At 42.2% G+C, this 24,604-nt stretch overlaps 1 protein-coding gene across 8 annotated transcripts in view; it reads left to right on the top strand.

Annotated features, from left to right (window-relative positions):
• BBX (BBX high mobility group box domain containing) overlaps positions 1-24,208 on the top strand; it is a 199,704-nt gene extending 175,496 nt beyond the window's left edge. For 5 of the 8 annotated variants that reach the window (XM_073306507.1, XM_073306518.1, XM_073306468.1 and 2 more), the window contains 4 exons: positions 4,232-4,429; positions 5,391-5,583; positions 10,546-10,596; positions 16,102-24,208. In XM_073306507.1, the coding sequence (XP_073162608.1) occupies positions 4,232-4,429; positions 5,391-5,583; positions 10,546-10,596; positions 16,102-16,189 (530 nt within the window). In that variant the 3' untranslated portion in view covers positions 16,190-24,208. The remainder of the gene's footprint in view (positions 1-4,231; positions 4,430-5,390; positions 5,584-10,545; positions 10,597-16,101) is intronic. The other 3 variants (XM_073306538.1, XM_073306497.1, XM_073306528.1) reach the window with 2 other exon arrangements.
• Positions 24,209-24,604: the final 396 nt, after the last annotated feature.

The following is a 24,604-nucleotide window of genomic DNA, read 5'->3' as shown; positions in this document are numbered from 1 at the left end:
CAGTCAAGCTGTGGAACTCCTTGCCAGAGGATGTTGAAAAGGCCAAGACTATAACAGGGTTCAAAAACAGCTAGATAAGTTCATGGAGGATATCGGTCCATCAGTGGCTATTAGCCAGGCTGGACAGGGAGGGTGTCCCTAGCCTCTGTTTGCCAGAAGCTGGGAATGGGCAACAGGGGATGGATCACTTGATGTTTACCTGTTCAGATTGAACTGTATGGGGAGAGAATCATGTACTTAGCCCTGGGCCTAAACTTTGCACAGTTTCTTAAGCCCACACCTAAGTATGTTTTACTCTCTTTTGTTTAACCTTCACCTTTGCCTATTTTCTTATGGCTTTTAACCTCTTTCTGGTTCTTCCTCTGTTATAACCATTGCCTATTTCTCCTTTCTTCGGTTTTTATTTTTGTAGTTGTTGGATTTTTTACTATTTTGTATTGTGAGAACTAAAGGGTTACTTTCAAGGGGAGCCATCCTACATGGATTCTGAGTGGTTCTGATCGAAACTGTTTGAAAGCAATATGACTCAGTATATTTTTATACATTTTATTCAAGCTAACAATCAAAAATAAGATCAAGAAAACATATTGTTCTGATTAAACCACTACAGACTCCTCTAAACTAAGGATTAAACAATACGATTGTCAAAATAAGGTCAAATTAAGATCAAGTCACCAAATCCAAGTGTTAGCTACACTTTTGACTTACAACTAAATCCTCATAAAGCCCAAAATAGGACATCTAAAGAGGAGGCTGTCCATTCAGGGTATGTCTACACTGCAACTGGGCGCAAACCTCCCAACCCAAGTAGACAAACTTGTGTTAGTGAAGGTCGAGCTAGCGCATTAAAAATAGCTGTGTGGATCTTCCAGCTCGGGCTCTCAAGCCTTTGGAGTCCATTATAAACCCTGATTATGATTTTCCCCATGGCAGTACGATCAATTTATCTGGTTGAATATCTAAGTCAGTTCTCAAAGTTCTCAAACATTTTAATGGGGTCACCAGGGCTGGTTTAGACTGGCTGAGGCCTGGGGCCAGAGCCCAAGCCCCACCACCTAAAGTCAAAGCCTGAGGGTTTAAGCCCTGTGTGTTGGGACTCCGGTTACAGGCCCCCCGCCTGGGGCGGAAGCCCTTGAGCTTCAGCTTTGGCCCCATCCTCCTGCCTGGGGCAGTGGGATTTGGGTGGCCTCAGGCTTTGATTCCGCCCCCCTGGGGTCATAGGCGCCAACTTTCCCCGGCGCCGGTGGGTGCTCGCACCCCCCTGGCTCCACCCCAACTCCACCCCTGCCCCGCCCCCATTCCAACCCCTTCCCTGAAGTCCCTGCCCCAACTTTGCCCCCTCCCCGCCCCATTGGACCCCTCCCCAAATCCCAGCCCCGGTCCCGCCTCTTCCCCACTGCGTCGCGTTCCCCTCTCTCTCCCCTCCCTCTCCCCCCCCTTCCCCAGATTACCCTGTCATCATTCTACCTCCCAAGAAACCAGAATGTCCTAGTGGACTCTCTCAGCAGACACTTTACTGTCAATCATGAGTGGGAATTATGCGACTCCGTAGCGAACAATATATTGCTCCATGGGGACACCCACCAGGGATCTGTTGGGCTCCCAAACAGGAAATGCAGTGTATACTGTTCCAGAGGAGCTGTAGGTCACCACTCTCAGGGCAACACTCTATTCTTTTCATGGTCAGATTGTCTGAACTATGCTTTCCCTTCACTACCACCCTGCCTCAAGTTTTACGCAAGATTTGGCCGGACAGGGCACAAGTCATTTTCATTGCACTGAACTGGCCCAGTCAGTTTTGATTCCTGAACTTCCTATGTATGTTGTTTCAGGCACCAATCATTCTTCCCACATTTCTCAATCTCCTCACCTGGAGAATGACAAGTTCAAGCATTCCAACCCGCATCCACTTAATTTCAGAGCCTGGTTTTTTGATGGATGTCATCCTCAGAGTGATCATGTTCTCAAGCTGTACAGAACATCTTTTCCAAGGATTCCACTAGAAAATGTTACCTAGCCTAGTGGAAGCACTGGTGGAATGCACTAGTGGAATGCACTGTTTGGGTGCATTGAAGACTTATACCCCCAGAGGCTGCAGATATTCTTCTCCTTCTGGACTATATTCTTTCCTTATTGACAGGAGGTTTGTCTATCAGCGCCATGTGGGTCTACTTGGCAGCAATCAGTGCATACCATCCACCCTCATAGGGCTACTTGATCTTCATGCACCCAATGAGTAGCAGATGCTGGAATGGCCTAATCAGAACCTTTCTGTCTATAAAAAAGCCTACGCTCAATGGGACTCTAACTTTTTTCTCTCAGTACCCACAAAGTCTCCTTTTGAACCATTAGCTTTTTGCTCCATGTCTCTACCATCCAGGAAGGTCTCATTCCTGGTAGCCATCACCTCAGCCAAGGGGGTTGGTGAGCTTGAAGCACTGATGGCAAATCCTCCTTACACAATATTCCGTAAGGACAAAGTTTCATTATGTTCACCCCCAAAGTAGTCTCAGAGTTTCATCTGTACCAGTCAATTCACTTCCCAAAACTACACGCATCCCCAGTAGAAGGGAGGCTCCATCCCCTCAATGTTCAGTGAGCCTTGGCCTTTTACCTGCAGAGAACAAAACCAATCAGAAGGTCTCCTAGACTATTTGTCGTGATAGCAGAAAGGGTCAGGCTATATCCTTTCAAAGAATTTCAAAAGGAATCTTTGGCTTTATTTTGCTCTGCTATCAGTTGTCTAATCTTTCCTCCTCCTCTTGGGGTAAGAGCAAGCAATGTCTATGGAATCGCTTCAAGAGATGCCTCTACTTGATATCTGCAAGGCATCTACATAGAGCACCATCCACACATTTGCGAGTCACCATGCCTTGGTACAGGACTCCTCAGCATCTTTTGTAATGGCGGTCCTTCATTTGGCTCTGCCATCTACAACCTCACATGTTCCTCCTCTTTGAGTACTGCTTGTCGATCGCCGAAAGTGGAATTCACATAGGGACCAGTACTCAAAGAAGAGAAGGTTACTTGCCTTTATAGTAACTGGAGGTTCTACAAGATGTGTGATCCTGCTCTGTATTCCACTACCCCGCCTCTCCTTCCCCTCTGCTTTGGATCTTCTCTGATTCACAATAGAGAAGGAACTGGAGGGGTGGTCAGTCCACCTCACCTTTTATCCCCTGCATTGGAGGCACAAGGTGAGCCATTGCATATGTGTGGGCCAATGAATGCTGCTTTCGAAATGTCCAGCTCCAGGCATGGCACACTTACGTACCTGCAGTGGAATACAGGTAGGGAACCACACATCTCGAAGAACAGCTATTGTAAGATAAGTAACTTTCTCTTATAAAGTGCCACATAGCACTTCTTATGTAAACTTATTTAATTCTTAAGCTAAAAACACTACAGAGAACAATAAAAGCTTGCCAGTACATGCATGCCAGTAAGCTTACCAGACTAATCCCCAACACTTACATAAGCTCTGGCAGGAGCAGTCCTTCAGAACCCCCAACCCAGGAGTATCCTTCTGATGTCAAGTTCATTACAACTTCAGCTCACAGTTTTATGGGTCCTCCGTAAGCCCAGTCTTTCCAACCCTACACTAAGGACTGGGGCCTGCCGTGGACCATGGGGCCTGCCCATTTGCTGGATCAGGAAGAAGGCCTTGAGCCTGTTTAAAACCAGGCTATTTATCCAAAAATCCTTTTTCTGTCTCTTGGCCCCTGGAGATCCACTTTGAACTAATATATGCGAACCTCTTCAGGGGATGGCTTCAAAGGACTGAAAACCAGAGGAATGACATTAGGGTCCACTTCCTAGAGGAGTTACGTACAGTTCCCCAATAACATGCACAATTATGTTTTTAATACAATGGACCCCAAAGATATTAGCCTTAATTCAATAAAGTTTCTCTTAATTTCACAAGGTGTGTCCAGGATGTTGCAGGATATTGCGAGTCTGTCACAGTTCGTACTCACTAGATCCTTTTAAAACAATAGAAACTTGAACCTCACAGGAACCTGCAAAAACTGGTCCAGTACTGTTCCTTACAAACCCAAAACACAGGGTGCAGCTCACAAACACTTCCATGACTCGAGCCCTGCAAATACCATGCAGTCCCATTAGTGAGAATTGTAAGTGTCATGTGCAGACAGATATGAATGTGTGTATAGTTAGCAATTCTAGTGTTTTACGTTCGACTTGTAATTGTAACTGACTTGTCCCATTTCAGCCATACTTGCAGAAGACAAAACCCCCGGTGAGCCTGCACGGAAGAATAAAACTTCTGTATCTGTCCCAAATACTCCAGAGCCAGCACTGCTGCATGAACCCTTGGTTGGTAGCCAAAAGAGGAAAGCGAGGAAAACGAAGATCACGCATCTTGTTCGGACAGCAGATGGCCGAGTGTCACCAGCAGGAGGGGCTCAGGGTAAGGAGACGAAAGTCTAAATTTATGATAAATCTAGATTATTGAGAGTGGTTCTGAGGTATAAGTAAGCTAATAGGGAAACGTACCCCTAGTAGGGAAGAGGTCATAAGCCTGTACTGGAAAAATAATTCTGTAAAAACAGGTACCAATTGGGTCATACCATCTAAGGAATCAATAAGTTTCAAATAGGCAATTTACTGTTGGACAAAAATTTTAGATGTCAAAAAAAAAATCTGTCTCTAAACTTCTGTATGAGGAGTGGAAGAGGCACACAGAGAGTGCTGGAACATAGTTTACCTCTCCTGAGGTGCCATGCTACCAGTCCAGCAAAGCGAAGGTACTGTGCCTGCACAGTGGGTGCAATTAGTGGATGTAAAATTGGGCCCTGTAGTGTATATAAATACAGGGGTAATGTGATGTCCCTAGGTAGGTCGTCAAGAGTGGGGATTGAACTCGGGACCTCTGGATTTAAAGACATGAGCTTCCACTGCCTGAGCGAAAAAATCCAAGTGTGTTAGATCGCAATGCATAGCATAAACTTCTATGTCGTCCATCCATTAGAGGGAGGCAGAGAGCCCCATTAGTAAACTTGGTTTCAGAGTAACAGCCGTGTTAGTCTGTATTCGCAAAAAGAAAAGGAGTACTTGTGGCACCTTAGAGACTAACCAATTTATTAGAGCATAAGCTCTATTATTATTAGAGCATCTGATGAAGTGAGCTGTAGCTCACGAAAGCTTATGCTCTAATAAATTGGTTAGTCTCTAAGGTATTGGTTAGTCTCTAAGGTGCCACAAGTACTCCTTTTCTTATTAGTAAACTTGGATTACACAGATGATAAAGCCTCAATTAATGATGGAAAAAATGCATGTTAACACCTCTATACTAAGCACTGTTCAGTACACAGCTGTAGCTGACTTTGTTGCCCCGCTGCCTGTAAGTTTTACTTTTTCTTTTGTTATAGAGGAAAAACCAAAGGAGCTACCACAGAGTAGTCTCCAAAAAGCATCAAGTGCAGAGACCGATTGCAACGACGAATGCTCTAGAAGCGCAGAAGCAGAGGACACTCACAGTATTACGCCAGGCATGCCGACTGTGTCTGCATTCTTTAGCCTAGCTGCTCTAGCAGAAGTAGCAGCGATGGAAAATGTACACAGGTCAGTGTCTGCTGCGTACCAGTGTTGTCTGACAGGATTCTGCATTACAGCCCTCTTACTCAGAATGCATGTGAAAGCTGTAACATCTGAGTCAACTGGTTTTGTCATTTCTTTCCACCGCTGCTTCTCTTGAGTGCTTAGTTTATAGCATTTGCCTGTTTTAGTAGGGTGAAATGCTCACTGGCTTAATTACCAGTGATATTGCCTTTTAATAATACACCAAGAGAATCACAGCGAGCAACGCTGGCTTGCTGAGACGGCAGCAGGGAAGGCTTGGCACTTGTTCCCTCACAACTGTGCAGTGCAAGGCAGAAGCAGGCAGTGCTGAGGACGTCCAAGTGCTTTTGTCTGCAAGACATAGAACATTCTGTGCTTTCATGGAGAGGAGCAGCCCAGATTAACCAGGCTTTGCACCACGTACAACAGTTCTGCCCTGTGAGATTTGGTAGAAGCTGTGGTGAAGGCAAAGAGACCTTTCTTCACTTCCCACACAGTGACAGCACAAGAGTCAAAAGAACAAATCAGCTGCAGTTGGTCAGGCTGAGCATGAGACTTTTGCCAGAAGTGTCTCCTCTCAGTCAAAGGCCACAGGCACGTGGTGATTCTCTTGGTGCCACAGGTCACTGTCTAGGAGGTGGACCCCCTGTCCTTCCCAGCTGTTGAAGGCAAGTGGGGAATTCTGGGTCTATATGAGAATGTTAGTGCCTTCCTCCATAATTGGGGCCCTACTAAATTCACTGACCGTTTTGGTCAATTTCACTGTCATAGGATTTTTAAAATTATAAATTTCATGATTTCAGCTATTTAAATCTGAAATTTCACAGTGTTGTAATTGTAGGGGTCCTCACCCAAAAAGGAGTTGTATGTGGTCGCAAGGTTATTGTAGAGGGGGTTGAGGTACTGCTACCCTTACCTCTGCGCTGCTGTTGGCAGCAGTGCTGCCTTCAGGGCTGGGCAGCTGGAGACTGGTGACTGCAGGCCGGGAGCTGAGCTCTGAAGGCAGAGCCGCCAACAGCAGCAGCGCAGAAGAAAGGATGGCACGGTATGATGTGGCCACCCTTACTTCTGCACTGCTGCCTGCAGAGCTGGGCCCTTAGTCAACAGCCGCCACACTGCGGCCACCAACTCTGAAGGCAGCAGCACAGAAGTAAAGGGGGCCTGGTATGGTATTGCCTTGCTTACTTCTATGCTGCTGTTGGCGGGGTGCTGCCTTCAGAGCTGGGCACTTGGCCAACAGCTGCTGCTCTCCGGCTGCCCAGCTCTGAAGGCAGTGCAGAAGTAAGGGTGGCAATACCATGACCCCCCTAAAATAATAATGTGATGCCGCTGCAACTCCCTTTTGGGCAGGACCCCCAATTTGAGAAACGCTAGTTTACCCCGTGAAATCTGTATAGTATAGGGTGAAAGCACACAATTTCATGGGGGGGAAGATCAGATTTCACGGACCATGACCTGTTTTTCATGGCCATGAATTTGGTAGGGCCCTATCCATAATGGGGCTGAGGGACACACTCCCAGCTGTGCTCAAGGAACTCTTGTGAACTATCTGCCCAAAGAAATCATTTCATGACGTTGACAGTCTTGCCAACTGCTGACCTTTAGAAACAGTACGGACAACCTCATGGGCCAGGTCAATATTCCCCTTGTTAATAAAATTGGTTTTAATATTCAGCTATGTGTATTTGACAATTGCAAGGAGATTTGGAAAATCACACGTACACAGAACAAAAATCAGATAAGTCTTAGTTGATTGCAGAAAGACTTCAATCTTCTGCAGAAGTCATTTTCTTTTAAAAAGACATTTCTCATAAGAAAAGCTTTCACACTGTGATATCCTTGGTCTCTCTACCCAGCCCTGCAGAAAACCACCCTATTAATAACAAAAGCAAAGGTGTGAAACAACTTCCTCTTCCTTGCATGTGTAGCAATATGAAAGACCAAAGAGAGACAAGGAGAGATGCTGTATCAAATTCTGTTCTGAGTTAGTGGTGTAAATTAAACTTCTCTGATTCCAGGGTAATGCCTCGATTTACACTGGAGAAAAGGAGTACAAGTTGGTTCAGTCTTATTCATTCCCTTCATTTGTCCAAGACTTCCTTGCCCACCTTTTTCACTGCTGCAGTGCCTGTTCTGAAGTGATGTTGGGCTACTTCAACTTTTTGGCTTGCTTTTTTTTTTTTTTTCTTATTTTGTTCCCAATTTATTCTTCCCTAATAGCAGTGGCCAAGTAACACGTTACCTGTGGTCAGGGGTGAAAGTAATAATAAATTCTTACCAGTACGGGGGCTGACTCCAGACCCCGGAAGGGGCAGGGCCTCAGGCTGAAGGGGCAGGATTGGGGGGGTCAGCCTCCCACAGGCAGCCCATCTGCGCTGCCTGGACCCCACCACCTGGGGCTCTACAGCTGCCCTTTTGCCCTGCCCTCCCGTCCCCGTTGGGCAAAAATTTAAAAGCACCACCAACGGGGGAGGCAAAAGCCACGGCAGCACTTTAATGTGGGCTGCATAAGGGTCAGTAACGGCTTCTTACCGGTACACCATACCGGCTCACTTTCACCCCGCCTATTGTCTGAATACCAAACATGTAGATATAGCAGTGGTTGGACAAATCGCTGTTCGGTTTCCAATCACATTTGGAAACAATGCCTGGGAACTCGTTTCTAACAGAAACTAAGCAAATGCCTCTTACAGACCTGGAGAATGGAAGACAAAATACAGACTTGGATCTGGTGTGCCAGATTCTGCCCTCACTTATACCCCATGCTGTCCTACAAGTATCTGCTTCTGCCCTTTTCTTTGTGTGTAAAGTACTTTAAGGATACCTGGGAGTTGTAGGAAGAACAGCACAGGAAGGTTATTGTGTTTAACATGTTTTGTTTGGTGGCCTATATTTAGTTAACAATTAATTTTACAGAGCCCCAGAGGCTATGGAAAACAAGTTCTCTTCTCTAAATAGAGTCGATTGGAAAATACCACAGTGTTTTCATCTGAACACTTCTGGAACAGCTCTGGTCAGCTTGAGATCTTTTTTGAGGATGGTCCTTATGGGTATTCACTGTGGGTGTGCATGTACTCTAAACACTCCGGACCAGAAATTCTTCCATAGCAGTGTCCAAAGTTCCATATCTGCACCTCCTCATGCTGCAAACTGAGGGCATAAGAGGTGGCACAGACCGACTGACTCGTCAGTTCCTTTCTACCACTCACATCTGGGATGGGACTCTCCTATGTCCATAGCCTTCGAACATACTTGGGCTTTAACCTGTACATATTATAAACAGTTTTTATTATCATTTTTCTCTCATAGTTAGTCAATTTATAAGTTGTAGTTAGTTAACAGGGATCAAGGGGTTCCCTTATTCCACCAACGTTTTGAGTGCTTAAGCCCCAGGTCTCATGCTTCAAGCCTTGCCTTGCCTGCTGGGTCTTACAGTAAGTGACCTGCATGAGAGCTACCTTTACTGCCATCAGAATGTGACATCTGCCAATCCTTTCCCCCTCATAGCAGGTAGTCCCTGGAGTTCAGGCATCTGATGGAGTTCTCCATGGGGCTTTTATCTGATCTGGGATTCTCTTGCTCTCTGCCGCATTGACCAGAACCTCCCACCAGTGCCCCTCCGGCATCTTCAAGCAGGCCCAACGACTCCTCTAAGAGGAAACACAATGAGAGTAGAGAGAAACACCCACATAAGAAGACAGAGTTGTCCCATAAGTCCTTGAAGAAGAGGGTGGCAACTCCCCTTTCCTCAGGACTAAGTGAGACTCCACACCCTGGAGCGATGTGCCTGGAGCTCATGGGGAAGACAGGCCAGCACTGACAGTATCGTGAGCTTCCAGTGGCCCAAAACTACTCACGAAACTGTTTACGGACAGTCAAGAATATTTGCCGTCTGCCACCAGCAGTACCTCATGACACTGTACCTCAAGCTGCATTGACAGATCCCATACCGACGATTCTGGCCAGTTTTCCTCCTGCCACACCTTAGTGTACACCCTTCTCAAGGACCTGACAATTTACACGGACCAGGATTCACTGATCCTGTTGGACCTGGTGCGAGTGAGACACATCACTGCACTCCCCACCCATCACTCACCAATCCTGACCACTAGCAGAGCTGGGGACGCTCCATGCTGGTAGCACGCTTCTCACCAGAGTATGGCTTTGGAGAGCTACCATTTGAGTCAGACATCTCATTACTCTAAGGAAGAGCAGGAGCCAATATCTCCAGTTCCAACAAGTCCCCATTCTGGGCATCAGCCCAGGTAGGGTTTCTAAAGCATCCCGGAGACCCTTATATCTGCTGGACCCATACCTGATGACAGGGATCAATGATACCCCCCAAGGGGTCTGTCCCTACCCCTATGATCCTGCCCATTGACCATACTGGAGTGCTTGGGACACTTACTATCGACTCTCAGACTTTGACCACACGGGGCTCTGCTCTTGACAGAGATCACCACCAGCAGAACACTTTCCAGAGGAATTGGAGCAACCAGCTCTGTTGGAGCTGCTGATGGCATCATCTTCATCTCTGGATGAAGGGATGACCCCTCCAGATGCTTACAGGCCGTAACAAGAACTTCTCCGGAGAATTGCTAAAACCCTTTAGATCCCACTGAAAGAGATTCAGGATCCCACACACAAGCTCCTAAATCAATGGCTCCCTCCAAAGTGGCACTCCCTATTAATGAGGTGATGTTGGAATGACATTTGGCACACCAGGGGGTACCAGTTAGGATCTCAAATTGGGGGTTGGGGGTGAAGTCTAAAAAATTTACCAAACTGTTCCCAGAATTTAACTGAATAGTGTCAGGGTTGCAGGCTAACTAAACCAGCAGTCCTGCAGCCTATGATGAAGCAACAAAACAGGCAAGTAATAATTATTTTATATGTTTTGAAATCAAAAGAAATTTTCCGTGATTTAATTGCACTCCACTTTTCCATTATTTTCTCCATGTGCAGGGAGTCATCTGTGTCCATTTCACAAGCAAGAAAGAACAAACAGTCTTCGAGGTAGATCTTGGCATCTTTTTAACCAGTTTCATCCAGCTAAAGCTTTGGTCTTTTATTGTAGAAGTTACAGTGATTGTCTTTGCTAATTAAGGCAGTCCACAAATTTCAAAGTCCCTTTTTGAGCCCAAATGAATGTCTGATTAGTTCATGCAAACTAAATTTGTTCAAAAGTTCTTCTCAACATGTGTTTGGACTGAGTCCATTCCATCACCAGCTGTTAAGATTGCATTTTGCAAAAAGGAAATCCTTAAGTGAAGTTTTCTCATTTTGTTGTGTTGAGGTCTTTCAGGCAGGTGATAACTGGAAGGATCTTTTGTTTCTTCTCCTTATAAGCCGGATCCATCTCCTGCACCATAACTGCGAGCACTTGCTGCACTTCAAATCCGTAGATCTCTTCAAATATGTCTGTTTTGTGAATGCATTAGTAGGATCTCGAAACCAAGCAGGGGTCTGGCTTGGACAGTGACTCATTTTGTACTCTTGCTCGGGGTCATATTCCTCAGAGTAGGTGACCTGCAAATAATCAAATATCTTCTTTCCCAGTAATACTGGTGCCTTAACTTGGGAATTGATATAAGCCTCTGTAATCTGGTTCAGACATTTAAGATGGTGTATATCAGTCAAGAAGCTGTAACAATGTCCAAGACCTTAATTTGCAAAGATACAATCAAAGCATTTGATTTTTCAAACAAAGGTCTCATGAGAGCAAAAACTAAATCAAAAGGATAAATGGAGGCAAAGAAGCTTCTAGCTTTGGCTCTCGTTTCTGAACCAACCTGTAAATCTTGAAAAATATCATCAAGAAGTTACACCAGCTACTTGTGCTCCTACCCCGAAGAAGATTGAAAAGAAGTATTTTGTTCCCTCTGTGGGCACAGAATATTTATTCTCACAACCAAACCCAAAACTCCGTGCTTGTCCAAGTGGTCACAGAGTGAAATACATTTCACCACAGTACGTGCAAGGATCACAAGAGACTAGATCTCTTTGGCAGAAAGAGCTTTTCTCCAGCCACTCTACTCTTCCATGTTGGAAACTACCAGGAACCCACGTCAAAATACGACGTTATTAACTATAACAGTCTCTCTGAGTTCATCAGTAAATTGCCCCAGGAATGTAGGCCCCAATTCCAGCTATTCTAGATGAAGGAAAACTGGAGGCCAGGTAATCCCTTCATGCTTCACTGATGGCAGCTTTTCACTCCATGGCTACCTTAGTGGTTGTTAGAGGGGCTTCTTCGTTGCAGGCATTGGGGTTCCCAAAGGATGAACAGGTGGTGGTAGATCTCCTCTTCAAGGGCAACAACTTTTTCACTGAAAGAACTGATGAATCACTTCAGTCACTTAAAGACTCGGGTGCCTCTGGAATATACACCCCAGCACATCACAGAAAATATTCTAAACTGCCACAGTATAGATACCAGCCAAGCCCACAGCTGATTTATCCCCAGGAGTCCTATGGGCCACTGAGAAAGTGCCAGATGGTATAGCGTGCAAGACACACTGCTCCACCACAGTTCCTTCTCGAGACACAGCCGTCTATCAAGCTGTCATTTGGAGGGACACTCAAGAGCCATCAACCAGTCCTCACACAACCAGTCTTCCCCACCCCCTTTGGTGGCCGTCTGACCTGTTTTCTTCCAATGTGGCAGCACTTAACTACGGACAAATGAGTCTTAGACAACACCTCAACACAATCAAGTTCCTGTCTACCCCTTTTCCAAAACTTCCTTCACTGTTCCTCTGCAAGGATTCTTCACAGGAGAGGCTTCTCAGGCAGGAGGTAGACTCCCTAATCCACTTACCATCTATAGAGCCAGTAACTCCTTAACACAAGGGGAAGGGCTTTTATTCCAAATACTTCCTAATGCCCAGAAAGGAGGAGGGGTGGACCCATCCTGTACCTCAGGCAGTTGAATGTCTTCATCTGCCACTCAGGATGCAGGCTGATTACCCTGGCTGTCATAATTCCCTCTGAATGAAGGTGACTGGTTTGCAGTTTTTGATTTAAGATGCGCCATCCACCCAGAGATACCTGCGTTTTATGGTGGGCTGAGACCATTTCCAATATAAAGTGCTCCACTTTGTCCTTTCAGCAGCCCCGCGGGTTTTTACAGAGGTCACGTCTGTAGTGGCAGTACACCTATGCCATTAATGCTATCATGTATTACTCTATTTAGACATCTGGCTCCTCGAGGGACAGTCATATCAGGAAGTGCAAATAGCAGTCACAGTGTGCACCCACAGTGAATACCCATAGGGACAGCACATCTTGAAGAACTCCAGTTGTTATAAGATCAGTAACCTTCCTTTACCTAGCATATGTCATTACTAAATACAAAGGACCCAATTCTCCCTTACGTTGGCAGTTGTGAAGGTGCCTTAGAATGGGTGCAAAACACATCTGCACCTTCACGCACTTTAAGGCACCTTAACACTCCCAGAGTGGTGTAAAGTAACTTAAAAGGAGAATGAGGCTGTCACAGTCTGGGGTGCAATCCAGACCAGTGAGGGTCTGTGTCACCACCTGCTCTGCAACCTTGGGTTCCTCCCAATGCTTTCCCAACCTGGGCCTCTCACAGACAGCATGCAGGTCATACCCTGAGTGTCTGTGTATAGCTACAGCCTGCCAGCCATCCTCCAGTCAACACTTTGGCTTCCACCAGCCTTGGTTATCATTTGCAGGATGGCTCTAACACGCTCCCATTTCCAGATTTTTTCCCCCAAAATGTGTGTTCTGCACTATCCAGGCCTCTCCTGGACAGTTCAGACAGTAAAGTTCCATGGCCTCTGTGAGGGGGTCAGTGAACAACAGTTTCCTACTTTTACTGGAGTTACCAGACGATTCAGTGTAAACACAACACTGGGTTAGTTTTGATGAAAGAATGAAACAAATTTTTTTAACTACAAAGAGAGATATTTGAAGTGAGTACAGGTGTAAGGTGTTAAAGTCAGAAATGATTATGAGAAATAAAGATAAAATGCTTTCTAGTAACTAAAACTTAACAGGTTAGACTTGGTTCTAGGTAAAATCCTTACCACATGTTCCCTGCAACAGAGCTGACCAAATTCTCTGGTCAGAATCCCTCCAAAAGTCCATCAGTCTGGTTCCTTTTACTCCTGGGAGAATTGTGCACCAAAATATTAAAAAATCTGCACACAATACTTTAACATTTGAAAAATTCTGCGTATTTTATTTGTCAAAATAACACAGTATAATCACACCAGTTTCAATTATTTTGGCAATTTATTTAAAAATACATGTCAGGAAGTATGTCTGTAACAATACAGACAACAAACAAGATTCGGGATTCCTTGCTAGGCATATTAATAGAGAACTCTGAGTAATAATTCGTTTAAACTGCAATACAGAAATATATTTTCCACACCCCTCAGAAGCAGTGCAAAGGCTTGGGGGAGTCGGGGGAAGAGGAGGCGCTGAGGGAGAGGGAAGTAATTGCTGGGAAGGAGCCGTGGAGGGTTGTTGGGTATGGGTGGAAAAGTATGGAACGGGTTTTGGGGGAGGAAACATGGGGAGGGATTCTTAGGGAGCTTTCCCCATACAGACCCTGGCTGACCTCTAGCCTCTCCCATTTAGTCAAGCACATCTGCCCCCATCCCTATGTGTTCTCCCCCCCACCCCGTGTCCTTGCACCCCCACATCCCCATGTGTCCCGGCACCTCCTCCCCCTGTCCTTGTGTCTCTGTGCCACCACATAGCCACCCCCTTCCCCCATGTGTCCCTGCACCATCTACCCCCTGTTCCCATGTGTCTCTGTGTACCCACTCAGTCACCTTGCTTCCCTCATGAGGCCCTGCACTCCCTTCCCCCTGTGGCCCTGTGCCTCCACTCCCATTCAGCCCCTGCCCCAGTCTGTCCTTCCCCACTAGCCCTTATGAACCCCTGTCCTGTCCCAGCAGCCCCATGTGCCTCATGCTGTCTGTCTCCCCATATCCCGTGTCTCCTGACCTGGACTGAGAGGCACTGTGAAGAAGGCACTCAGCCTCTCTCTTCCCTATGGTAGCGGGGGGCTGTCTGGGAGTGCAGGCTCTGTTCTAGCCCAACATTGACCTCTGGTGAGAAAAAGGCAGAACTTCAGCAACTTTCCAGTAAAAGTTATTTTCTGTGGGGGAAAAAATTATGCACGGCTCTTGAATTATGTGCGCACACTGACACAGAATTCCCCCAGAAGTATCCTTTGTTGTCTTAGGCGAATGAGAGAGAGAGTGAGATTCCCTGGTGTGTGTTTGCCCCTCATTTTTATAGTCCAGTCCCTCCTTGAAGTGGAGGGGGTGAAGGTGCACCCATGCTCTTTTCTTCTCTCCTGTGTATGCTGACATATAGATTTGCCTTGTCTCCCTCTTGCTGTCTCAGGGACCCTGTTTACTACTTATAGAAACTTGAGGTAAACACATGCTCCTTTGTGTAAGATAGACCTGCTGCCTAATCAGGGCTATGTGGGTTTGAACATGTGCTACCAACCTCATATGGAGGGAACTCATAACTCTACGTATAATGTTGCTACATACGTTTCACCACGATAGTATTGACCAGTGAGTTACTAGTTTTCAAATGATACCTCACAGGGCATATTTTGTGCAAAGATTATTACACTAGTATGTGGGGTGTGAATACAAGGTTGCATTCGGTTACATAGGCCCAAAGCTTTTGTTACTATGTATTTGATATGTTACATTAACCTCACAAGTCATCACTATTTTTGTAGTTAAAATGCAGAGAGAGGCTTTCTGTGCAAATTTAAAAGATGAACTAGAAATGAAATCTCCAAAGTCCATCTGCTTCCACGATTTATGTTGAATGCCAGCACATAATACTGGTGAACATGGACTTCTTTTGGAGTTTGTCTTTACGAAGTCCTGAACAGGGGTATCGTGTACAAACTAACATAAATATAATAACAACATGGAGGTTTTGCTGGAGTTGGTCATGAAAAGTTGGCAGCAGATTCTAGAGGAACCAAAATACTTTGTCACTCACAAGTTATTGAATGAGCTGTTTACTGCTTCCTGAAATGCAGTAAGTGTAAATGGGATGAGGGAAGTATTTCACCGTATTGCTTTAATTCATATCCATAGCAGATGTTTATTTTCAGTATGTGCCTCATTGTGTGTTTACGTTCTCTTGCCACAAGTAAGCAATATTCTTTTGTTTCTCAGGTCTCCGGCTGTGTCACAATATGAACAGCAGCCCTTGTGTGCCTGTAATTTTATTGTTTAGCTCTGTATTTTCTGTTGTGCTTCTGTGCCTAGTCAGATGCCATCAAGACTTCCAATTTGTTTCACGTTGGCTTTATAGGACATTTTCTCTGCCTATTTCCTTGTAGCATGCCACAAAATAGATAATGTATTAGTGCAACCGCAATTTATGGTTCTGTAGAATAAGACAATAAAATGACTTCATCCACGTGTTTCATGCTTTCTAGTCTCAAAAATCTACCATTTTCCATATAATTATGGATGTTTTCCTCTGTTTGTTTTTTTTTAGAAGTCAGAAGGCAGCGCCTCTCCCACGTGATGGACAGCCAAAAGAAATGTCTCAGGCTCCGGTGCTTATTTCCTGCGCCGACCAGTGAAGCTCCACCTTATTGTAAAACATTGTGCTTTACCTAATATCCTAGCCTTGTCTTTACCAAGGGAAGCTAGTCAGTCCATATGATGGAAAATATAGACTTGCAAACAAGTGCTTATTGCTGTGAGTGGCCCAGATTTCACTTGAAGCCAGAAGTTAGCAACTTGGGCCAAGTCCTCCAATTGGAACCCAGAATCTAGGAAGGTGGTGTTATTTGACTAATAATGAAAAGAAATGGAATGATCCTGGAGCTTGCTTTCTATTGAAGGCTTTTAAACAGTAAATAGGTGGTTTCTGTGAAAAAGGCTGCCTTTACAGTAGCTCACACAGCATCCAGAGGGTATGGAAACTAGTTTCATATAATACCTAGTTACTCTAAACAAAAATACAAAACAAAAAAAAACACTGACGCACTGCACTAGTTATTAGATATTCTTAGTCATTTTTGTACATGAAGATTTAAGTTCTAAGATGGTTTATATAATAGGTTATGCCTACATTTATATTGTAGAATGAATTTAAAAACCTGTTCTGGAGAACTCAAGGCAGCATGGACAGATGTACCATTGTTAGCGGTGTTTGCTCAACCATGTGGTCCAGATGTTCTGCACTTTTATATTTGCCACCACAGTGGTAGAGTTTACTGGCAAAAATTCTGACAGGCTGTGTTGAGTGAGTTTGTTTGTTTGTTTTTTTTTAATTTAGCATTGAATAACCAGAATGATTTGCATTAGAAAAAGGAGTGGCATATGGGAAAGAACAATACTGCAGATTATGGACTGGTCTTTCATGCATTGGAGGGTTCCTTTATTTTGCATAGAGGTCTAAAATGACTGGGTGAAATGCTCATGTAAACAAAAACAAAAAAAAATACTACAAATACATTGTTCAGAAGTGACCTTAGTATTACTTCACTATTCTGAAAACCTTGAAGACATGACTTCAGTATACATGCACACTGATATACATACCTTTTACATTTGACAGACACTGGAATTGTTGTAATTACTGTGCACAATCTAAATTGGCTTTGTAGATTGTATAAAAAGAGCCAGTTCTAGTTTGTGCTGGTAAAGTGGTAAGTTGTATGCAAGTAAACCATGATTGAAGAATAATGTTTGACTAAAGTTAGGCTATCAAGCAGAGATCCACCTGCCAGTTCCTGTCCTTGCTTTTGTTTTCTTTATGTATTCTGCTCTCATAAATACATCCCCAAAGCCAGCACCAAGTGTATCACTTGGACTATATCTTCACTCTGTTGACTTAAAATATTGCATAAGCCAGGCAGTTGTTTCCTACCAACAGATGCAAAATGATTACTAGAAATTAATCGGAAGCTACAAATTCAACAGGGTACTTCTTTCATAGCACAAGATGTTTCCCTACGTTTTGCATCATAGCACAAAGATTTACCAAATTGGACCCCAGCAATAATTTTCTGTTAGTCTTCTTCATACTGGCTGAAGTTTTGATAGTATTAGGTTGAGTTTGAAGCTCTTTAATTAAGTCTTTAAATAATGAGAGTTTACATGGTTCTATCAGGCATTCTTATTTATACTTGACTGAATTGATGTGTTTTTTGGGGGTGGGGAGGGATTTGTAATTCTAATTTGATGTAATAGCCATATGGAGAGTAACTCTATTAATAGTTGCTAGATTTTAGCCTTTTGTTGCTGTAGATAAGTGCAGGTCTTCAGTTTATATGTTGGGAAATGCTATACAACATACCACACACATTGTAACAAACGATGAAGTATTGATAAAAAGCAGATAGCTGAGAAAATATGTTTAAAATGCATGTAAAATATTACCCTCAGAGATGCTGGAGGAAGATATGTTGGAGAAAGGGAAGAAAAAGGAAATAAAGTTTAATAGTAATGAGAGAGTTAAAAGGCTTTTTAAAATTCAGGTAGAAATAAGACTGGTAAAGAGCTCCCTATTATGCCATTGTAGCATGTGGCAATATTTTTAATAAAATTTTATTAACGTTTTCTAAATTATTTTAACAAAACAGAAAAACTGTCAACATTTAAAACAGTTGGGTCACAGTGAGGTGGCTGTTGGCGTTTTGGACCACTTTATAAATTATAATTAGCTGAAATCCAAATATTGTATGGTGCAGGCCATTCACCTTGACAATGGTACTAACTTATTTCTCTAGAACCCACTAGAATAGATATATTTTTTGCCAGAGCACCCCATCATTCTTCAATTTAAATTTCAGTATTGTTCCTTAAGATATTTCTGTATATTAATGGTACCTTTTTTAAAAGAAACAAAAAAAAATTACTTTTTCTATGTGAATCAATATCTTACTTGATCTGCTTTTCCTTAGAGAGGGGGTGGGGCTGGGTCAATGTACTGGATATGACTGTTTTCAGATACTTATAAACCTTTTTGTAGATATGCTTAATTTTTAAGCAGTTAGGCACTGAGAGTAGCAGAAATCCTGCAAAGCTTTATAGTTCATTAGGCATTTGCCTTTGTTGGTTCTCGGAGTGATGTCTTGATTTCAGTAGCAAGAATTTCCCCTGAATCTACTGGAAGGGGTAGCAGTATTTTCAGGTAACAAAATTTGTTAGCACAAGAAAATTTCAGACCAACAGTTTCCTGTATTGGGTTTGTTTTTGTTTTTTTAATTTTTATTATTTTCCATTCCTTTCATTTTGGAAAATTTTATTGCTGTGATATGTACTTCAGCATACCAGCAAATACTTTCACCCATTGACATATGTCCACAAATGCCTCGAGAGAAGAAATTGTTGCACCTTATGTATATCTCAAGCAAACCAAAATATGATGCTTTTCTGCTTTGTTTATTCTGATTATGTTGTATCATTCTTTACTGAACCCATTCTCACTTAGCTAAACCTGTTGATATTTTCGCATTTAAACTTAATTTCTGGATCTGAACCTATGTATAAATCTTTCTTTTAAAAAACAAAAAGCAATTATCCCAGTCCTCTCTGAATTCTTGGTGGAAGTGAGGAATCTTGTCTCAAGTATAAAATGCAGTACTGTTCCAGTTTTCTTTTGCTTTTATTTATTTGGTGATCTTTGTTATTTTATGTGTTGTTTTGAGGTATACAAAGTGTATTATAGTAGCTAAAGCTACAGACATAAGCAGCTGGGAGAAAAATACTGTAATTTTTTTTAATTGTTTCAGTACTGTAAACGAATACGGGAAGAATGTTCTGCAGAGCATTTGAGATGCAGGTTCTGATCCCCACATTGTCTTATAGTCCAGATTAGACCAGAATTGATCAAAAATGGTATGGAGATTAAATCATGCTGTTGTAATTATGGCAGTATTTATCCCTTGAATGTGCTGTAATTCCAGACATCGAATATATTTATTTAAGATGATTGAATGCTCTTTTATACTAATTCAGTGTCCCAAAGTCATGAGCAAGGATTTTTTGTTAGTTTCAATTCCCAGTTTATAGTGTCGGTGCATGAGGTTTGAAATAGAAAATAAACATTGGGTTGGGAAAGGAAGCAGGGACAAGGGAATGACAGAACCATATGAGTGTGTATTTAAATTTCAACTCTTTTGTCATTTTTTCCCCCCTTATTTAGTTGAGTGACACTCTGTCTGTGTAGCATGAAACTGGTAGGCACTGTGCAGTCTTTGACTCTATGTATTGCCACTTTGCATCCATGGTTGAAACCCAAGAGAGTTGTAACTTGCCCCAGAAAAAGGACATTCATTACTCTGGATGACCTTTTAATGATAAAGGGTACATCTTCTAGTATGAGGCATTAATGTGAACCAGTTCTAAACTGGGCTGCCTATTTAGCTACTGGACAAATACTGGAATATGCTCTGAAGCCATAGACTTGAGACAGTTGAGAGGGTGTCAGAGAAAAGAAGGCCTCTTCTCAGCATGGTGAAGTGACAGCAACAAAGGAGAGGTAAAAGGCTTTACATTCTGTAAAAGAAAAAATAGGTTGAAAAATGATTCATTGGGTTTGCATGATGCTATTGTGTACGGTGATTGTTGGCTGCACCTCCCCAGATGAATGCTAATTTTAATAGGGCTTCCTCTGCTAAAAGGCTACTTTCGTTGACTTCCATTTGCTTTCTGTTTTCATTTTAAATGGAATGTAATCTGTTCAGCCATCAATGCCATTTTTATATCATGGTATGTTTTAATTTCCAAGAACAATATTTATACAGAGGGAACAGTGTAACACAAAATATACAGTGAAAGCCGTACTATTTATATTGCTGTTATGCTTTTGACTTTTGTGTCCTATTCATATAGATTGTCAGACATCGTCATTTCGCTCTTATTGGTTCAATAAGATGGTTTTTGTGACAACAGAAAATGTAGAGCTCATCAGGTGATTAACTTCAGATATTCCCAAAGGAAACGGAGTAATCCAAAAGCTGCTTTTAATACTTAGTGGGTTACATTTACTATATCATGATTTCACCTGAAAACATAATTGTGCAACTCATATGTCATAAACCATGTTTTATCCATTAGACAATTTTTTCCTGTGCTTGTTAGATTGTAGAGTTTCTAGATGCCTTTGTCACATTTTGTAATATTTCCAGCATTAGCTCTCTCTACCTTGTACATGTACGAAAGAGTCATCTACAACTGTCAGAACATTAAGGCATTTCAGGACATATAGAGCTGTAAATTTGCATTTAGACTGTGACAGAGAAGTTTACCTCTTCCCCTCAATTCCCCAATAAAAAGTCACAGTGAGGTTTATGCTTTTCAATTAAATACCAAATTAGCCTTGCTAATTTTCTAATAATTAAATTGACATCTTTTTGAAGAAGAATGTAGAGAGGACACACTGTACCTTAAACTTGTCTGCAGTTCATTAAGGCAGCCATCCAGAGAGGACCAATTTTATTCCCTAATTCAGCAAAGTACGTAAACTCAAACTTACTAAACTCTTCAGCACGTGCTTAAATGTTAAGCATGTGTTTGTGTGCTGTCCTGACTCTGAATGTTTTCATGAACTGGGACCTTAATTTACATTGGACTTTGAACAAATACTAACATTTTAACATTCATTAAGTTTTTCCAGAGAATTATTTTCTAATTACTGGATTCTGACTGTGTTATCAAGTACCAGGTAGAAACTCCATATGCTTCAGTGGAAAAAGATGTGTGTTACCTCACAATCTGAAATAGAAATTATGTGGCTAAACATGCCTCCTAAAATAACACTCTAATCCTACCCTTTTTACTCACAAAAGTAAAACAACAATCATCTTCACACCAGGGGCTGGAACTTTGAAAGTGACCAAAGAAATGTAATGCAGAGCAGTGACTGGCAACTTTTTTGCCATGAACTAAGTATTTTACGCTCGGGAGTTCAACTGTTAGACAGCCTGAGGTTTCTCACACTGTCTTATGAACTTTATTTTCATAGGTTTCAATCTTTCCCTTGCATGTCACATGGTAGGGTGAGATTTTTTCAAAGTGTCTAAAGTGAGTAACGAATACAAACCCCATTGAGCTACTCACTTAGCCACGTTAGAAAATCCTACCCCTAAACAGAGTTTGCTTTGGCCATCAGGTCTTTGTCTATCAACAGTTGAAACATGACTGAATTTCTAATGTCTTTTTTCATAGGGCCTGATCCTTCAACCTTTATTCTCACACATAATTCCATTGACTTCTGGGCCATAATTTGTCTTTATTTGCTCTAAAGTTTGGTGTAAACATGTTTTGTAGTAATTATTTCCATTCAGTGGTCTCATAGAGCTCTTGCCTTCTTAGATGTGTGTAGTTAAAGTTAATAATCACATTTATAAAATGCCTTTCTTCAAAAACTTATACCTAATTTGATATTTTTTAAAATGCACATGTTAATTCATGTGTCTAACACGCTAAAGTACATTAACTGTGATCATGAAACTGAATAAAATATTTGAAAACAACCTTTCAAATAAATTACTTTATATTCACTCTATTTTAGCTATCCAATATGTACTTGTAAATAATTTCCCATTTTAAATTAATGGATGCAAATAGATACTTTAAGAAAGTTGAGTTTTTTTGATATTTCACCTGCTTCAAGATCATCAAGTGCTTGTTTACCTTAATGTGACTAATGCAGTAATTTATTAGTCTGGCAGTGAATGAATTCTACTAAAATTCAGATTGTTTTTTTTAAACTGAAAAATCTTGTTCGCCCCCTAAAAAAACAGGTTATTCAAAAACATAAACTGGGCTAGATCGTCCAACCTGCATACTATAATTTCTGTTTTCTTTAAAACCAACAGTGTAACTCCTCTGGTAGTCAGTCAAAAGTATGTTGGCTGGGAGTGTTGTTGTTTTAAATATTTGTTGTTGTTACACAGAAAATATGCCCAAACCAGCGTAGTTTAGACTGATATGCTGAGCTTCCAGCTTCTTTTTAAAACTTGGGGGCCTAATCCAGCACCATTGAAATCCGTGGAATGACCCCTACAGATCTCAACAGATCTTTGGATCTGGCCCTTACTGTGCTAATGCTGGCAAAGCACCACTGATTTCAGTGGAATTACACTAGTATAAAACTGGAGTAGCACAGTGAAGAATCAGGCCCTTTGTCTATCTCTGCTTTCTTGGATTTCGTCTTCCACACCTTGTTGCACATTTCATCTACAGCCCACAGACAATTAACTGACGTCATCTTTACGTAACAAAGCCCTTACTTCATCGGTAGTCCTAGGACAGCAAGGGATTTATGTTTTAAAAATAGGTCCTTGTTTTAAAATGTAATACGGATGATGATTATTGCTTAGGGTTTATACTGTGGTAGCACGTCCAAGCCACAACCAGGTTGAGCCCCGTTTGAACTTGGATTGTATTCAGTCCACACAGTTCCCTTCCTTCCCCCGCCCCATATATGCTTGAAAATGTAGATTCTTGGGATCCAATCCTCCACTCTTCATAGACCTGAAACTTCCATTGACTTCAGTGGGATGTTTTTGGTGTGCAAGGAATGCAAGATTGTGCCCTCTGGATAGTATATAGAAGATAATACTCAGGGAACTGTGGGTGAGGGTTTTGTGAATGCATGTGTGCTCTCCTGGCCACAGCAGGTCCATGCCTATTGAAACCAGTGGAAGCCCTTTATACCTATGACAGCAGAACCAACTGCATATAAGAGAGTCCAAAACAGTGGGAGAGAGTCCCTCAATCTTTTTTTTTTAAATACTTATTCTGTCCACATTTACACAAGGGAGCGGAACATGTGAGCTGTCCTTCGTCTCCTATGTCTGAAAGCTCTAGGCTCCCTACAAAGACATGCCAGGATTTGAACAGATACAGGCAATGTTACAGGGATGTAGAGATCACATGGAAAAAAGGAAGGGCTTCTTATAATGAAAGAGAAATGCCAAGGGTATATCTTCTTATGAGGAGAGCTCTAAATCTTCCACCTAATATTTTAAGTCTGTTACACTGGGGAATTTTAAATCACCATCCTTTTTCGATTACACAGTAACTCTAAAACATGATTGATTATCTTTGCTTCATTACTCAGATTCTGTCTTTTTGTCTGCTTTCATTTTGTCCTTACCACAAAACAACTTTTTAGCTAGATATTTTAAACTGCATAAGACCTCTTCTGAAACCCAGCTCTCACTTGCCTTGTGTCTGCCAGCTGCATGGCATTACATTTACATTCTGTCAGTTGAGAGAGACACGTCCTTTTGTTGTCTGATGACATGGAAAAGGAATATTTCTACCTACTGAAGTAACACACCAGTTCAGAGAGTACTGTCACTCTACACCATTGACCCATTTTCCCACTATTTGTCCATTTCTTTAATATGCAACTAATCCTTTCAAAACAGAATTTTTTTTTCAAATGGAAAAAGTGTAGTTTGAATACAAAAAATATACGCAAGCATTCCATAAGCCACCTAAAAATCATAGACTAACCAGTTCCTCAGTAAGATACTAGCACTTTGTAACAAAATGAGATACGTTATATATTTGCTGCAAAGTTTTGTTTTGTGTTTTTTCTCAAAAATAAAACCTGTAAGATATCAAGTCTACAATCCATTCAGTGTGAACTTCTTGTGTGGACCACTTCCAGCACAGAAACTATCAGAATTTGAATTTTTAAACAGTTACAATAGAATTTTGAGACTCACTCTGATGTATTTAAGCTAATTGTCCTTTGTTAACAGTTTTCCATTAGGACTAGACAGATATGTCAGGTTCAGCTGTTGTAAATCCACATAGGTCCATTAACTTCAGTGGAGCTATCCCAGTTTAAATTAGCTAAGAATCTAGCTTATTTAAAGTTAGATAGTAATTTCTTTCACTTATAGGCAGGCACAAACTCAGTTCCTTTTTCAGTCCTTGGGAATAAACTGGTCAAAAGAGACCCCAAAACCGCAATCTACTCAAAAAGTTCAGTTAGAGTATTAAGCTTTACACTAAGCTTGATA

The sequence above is a fragment of the Lepidochelys kempii genome, chromosome 1, assembly GCF_965140265.1.
Source record: "Lepidochelys kempii isolate rLepKem1 chromosome 1, rLepKem1.hap2, whole genome shotgun sequence".
NCBI lineage: Eukaryota > Metazoa > Chordata > Testudines > Cheloniidae > Lepidochelys > Lepidochelys kempii.
The sequence above is the reverse complement of the archived record's forward strand: the minus strand, read 5'-3'. Positions and strand labels throughout refer to the sequence as shown.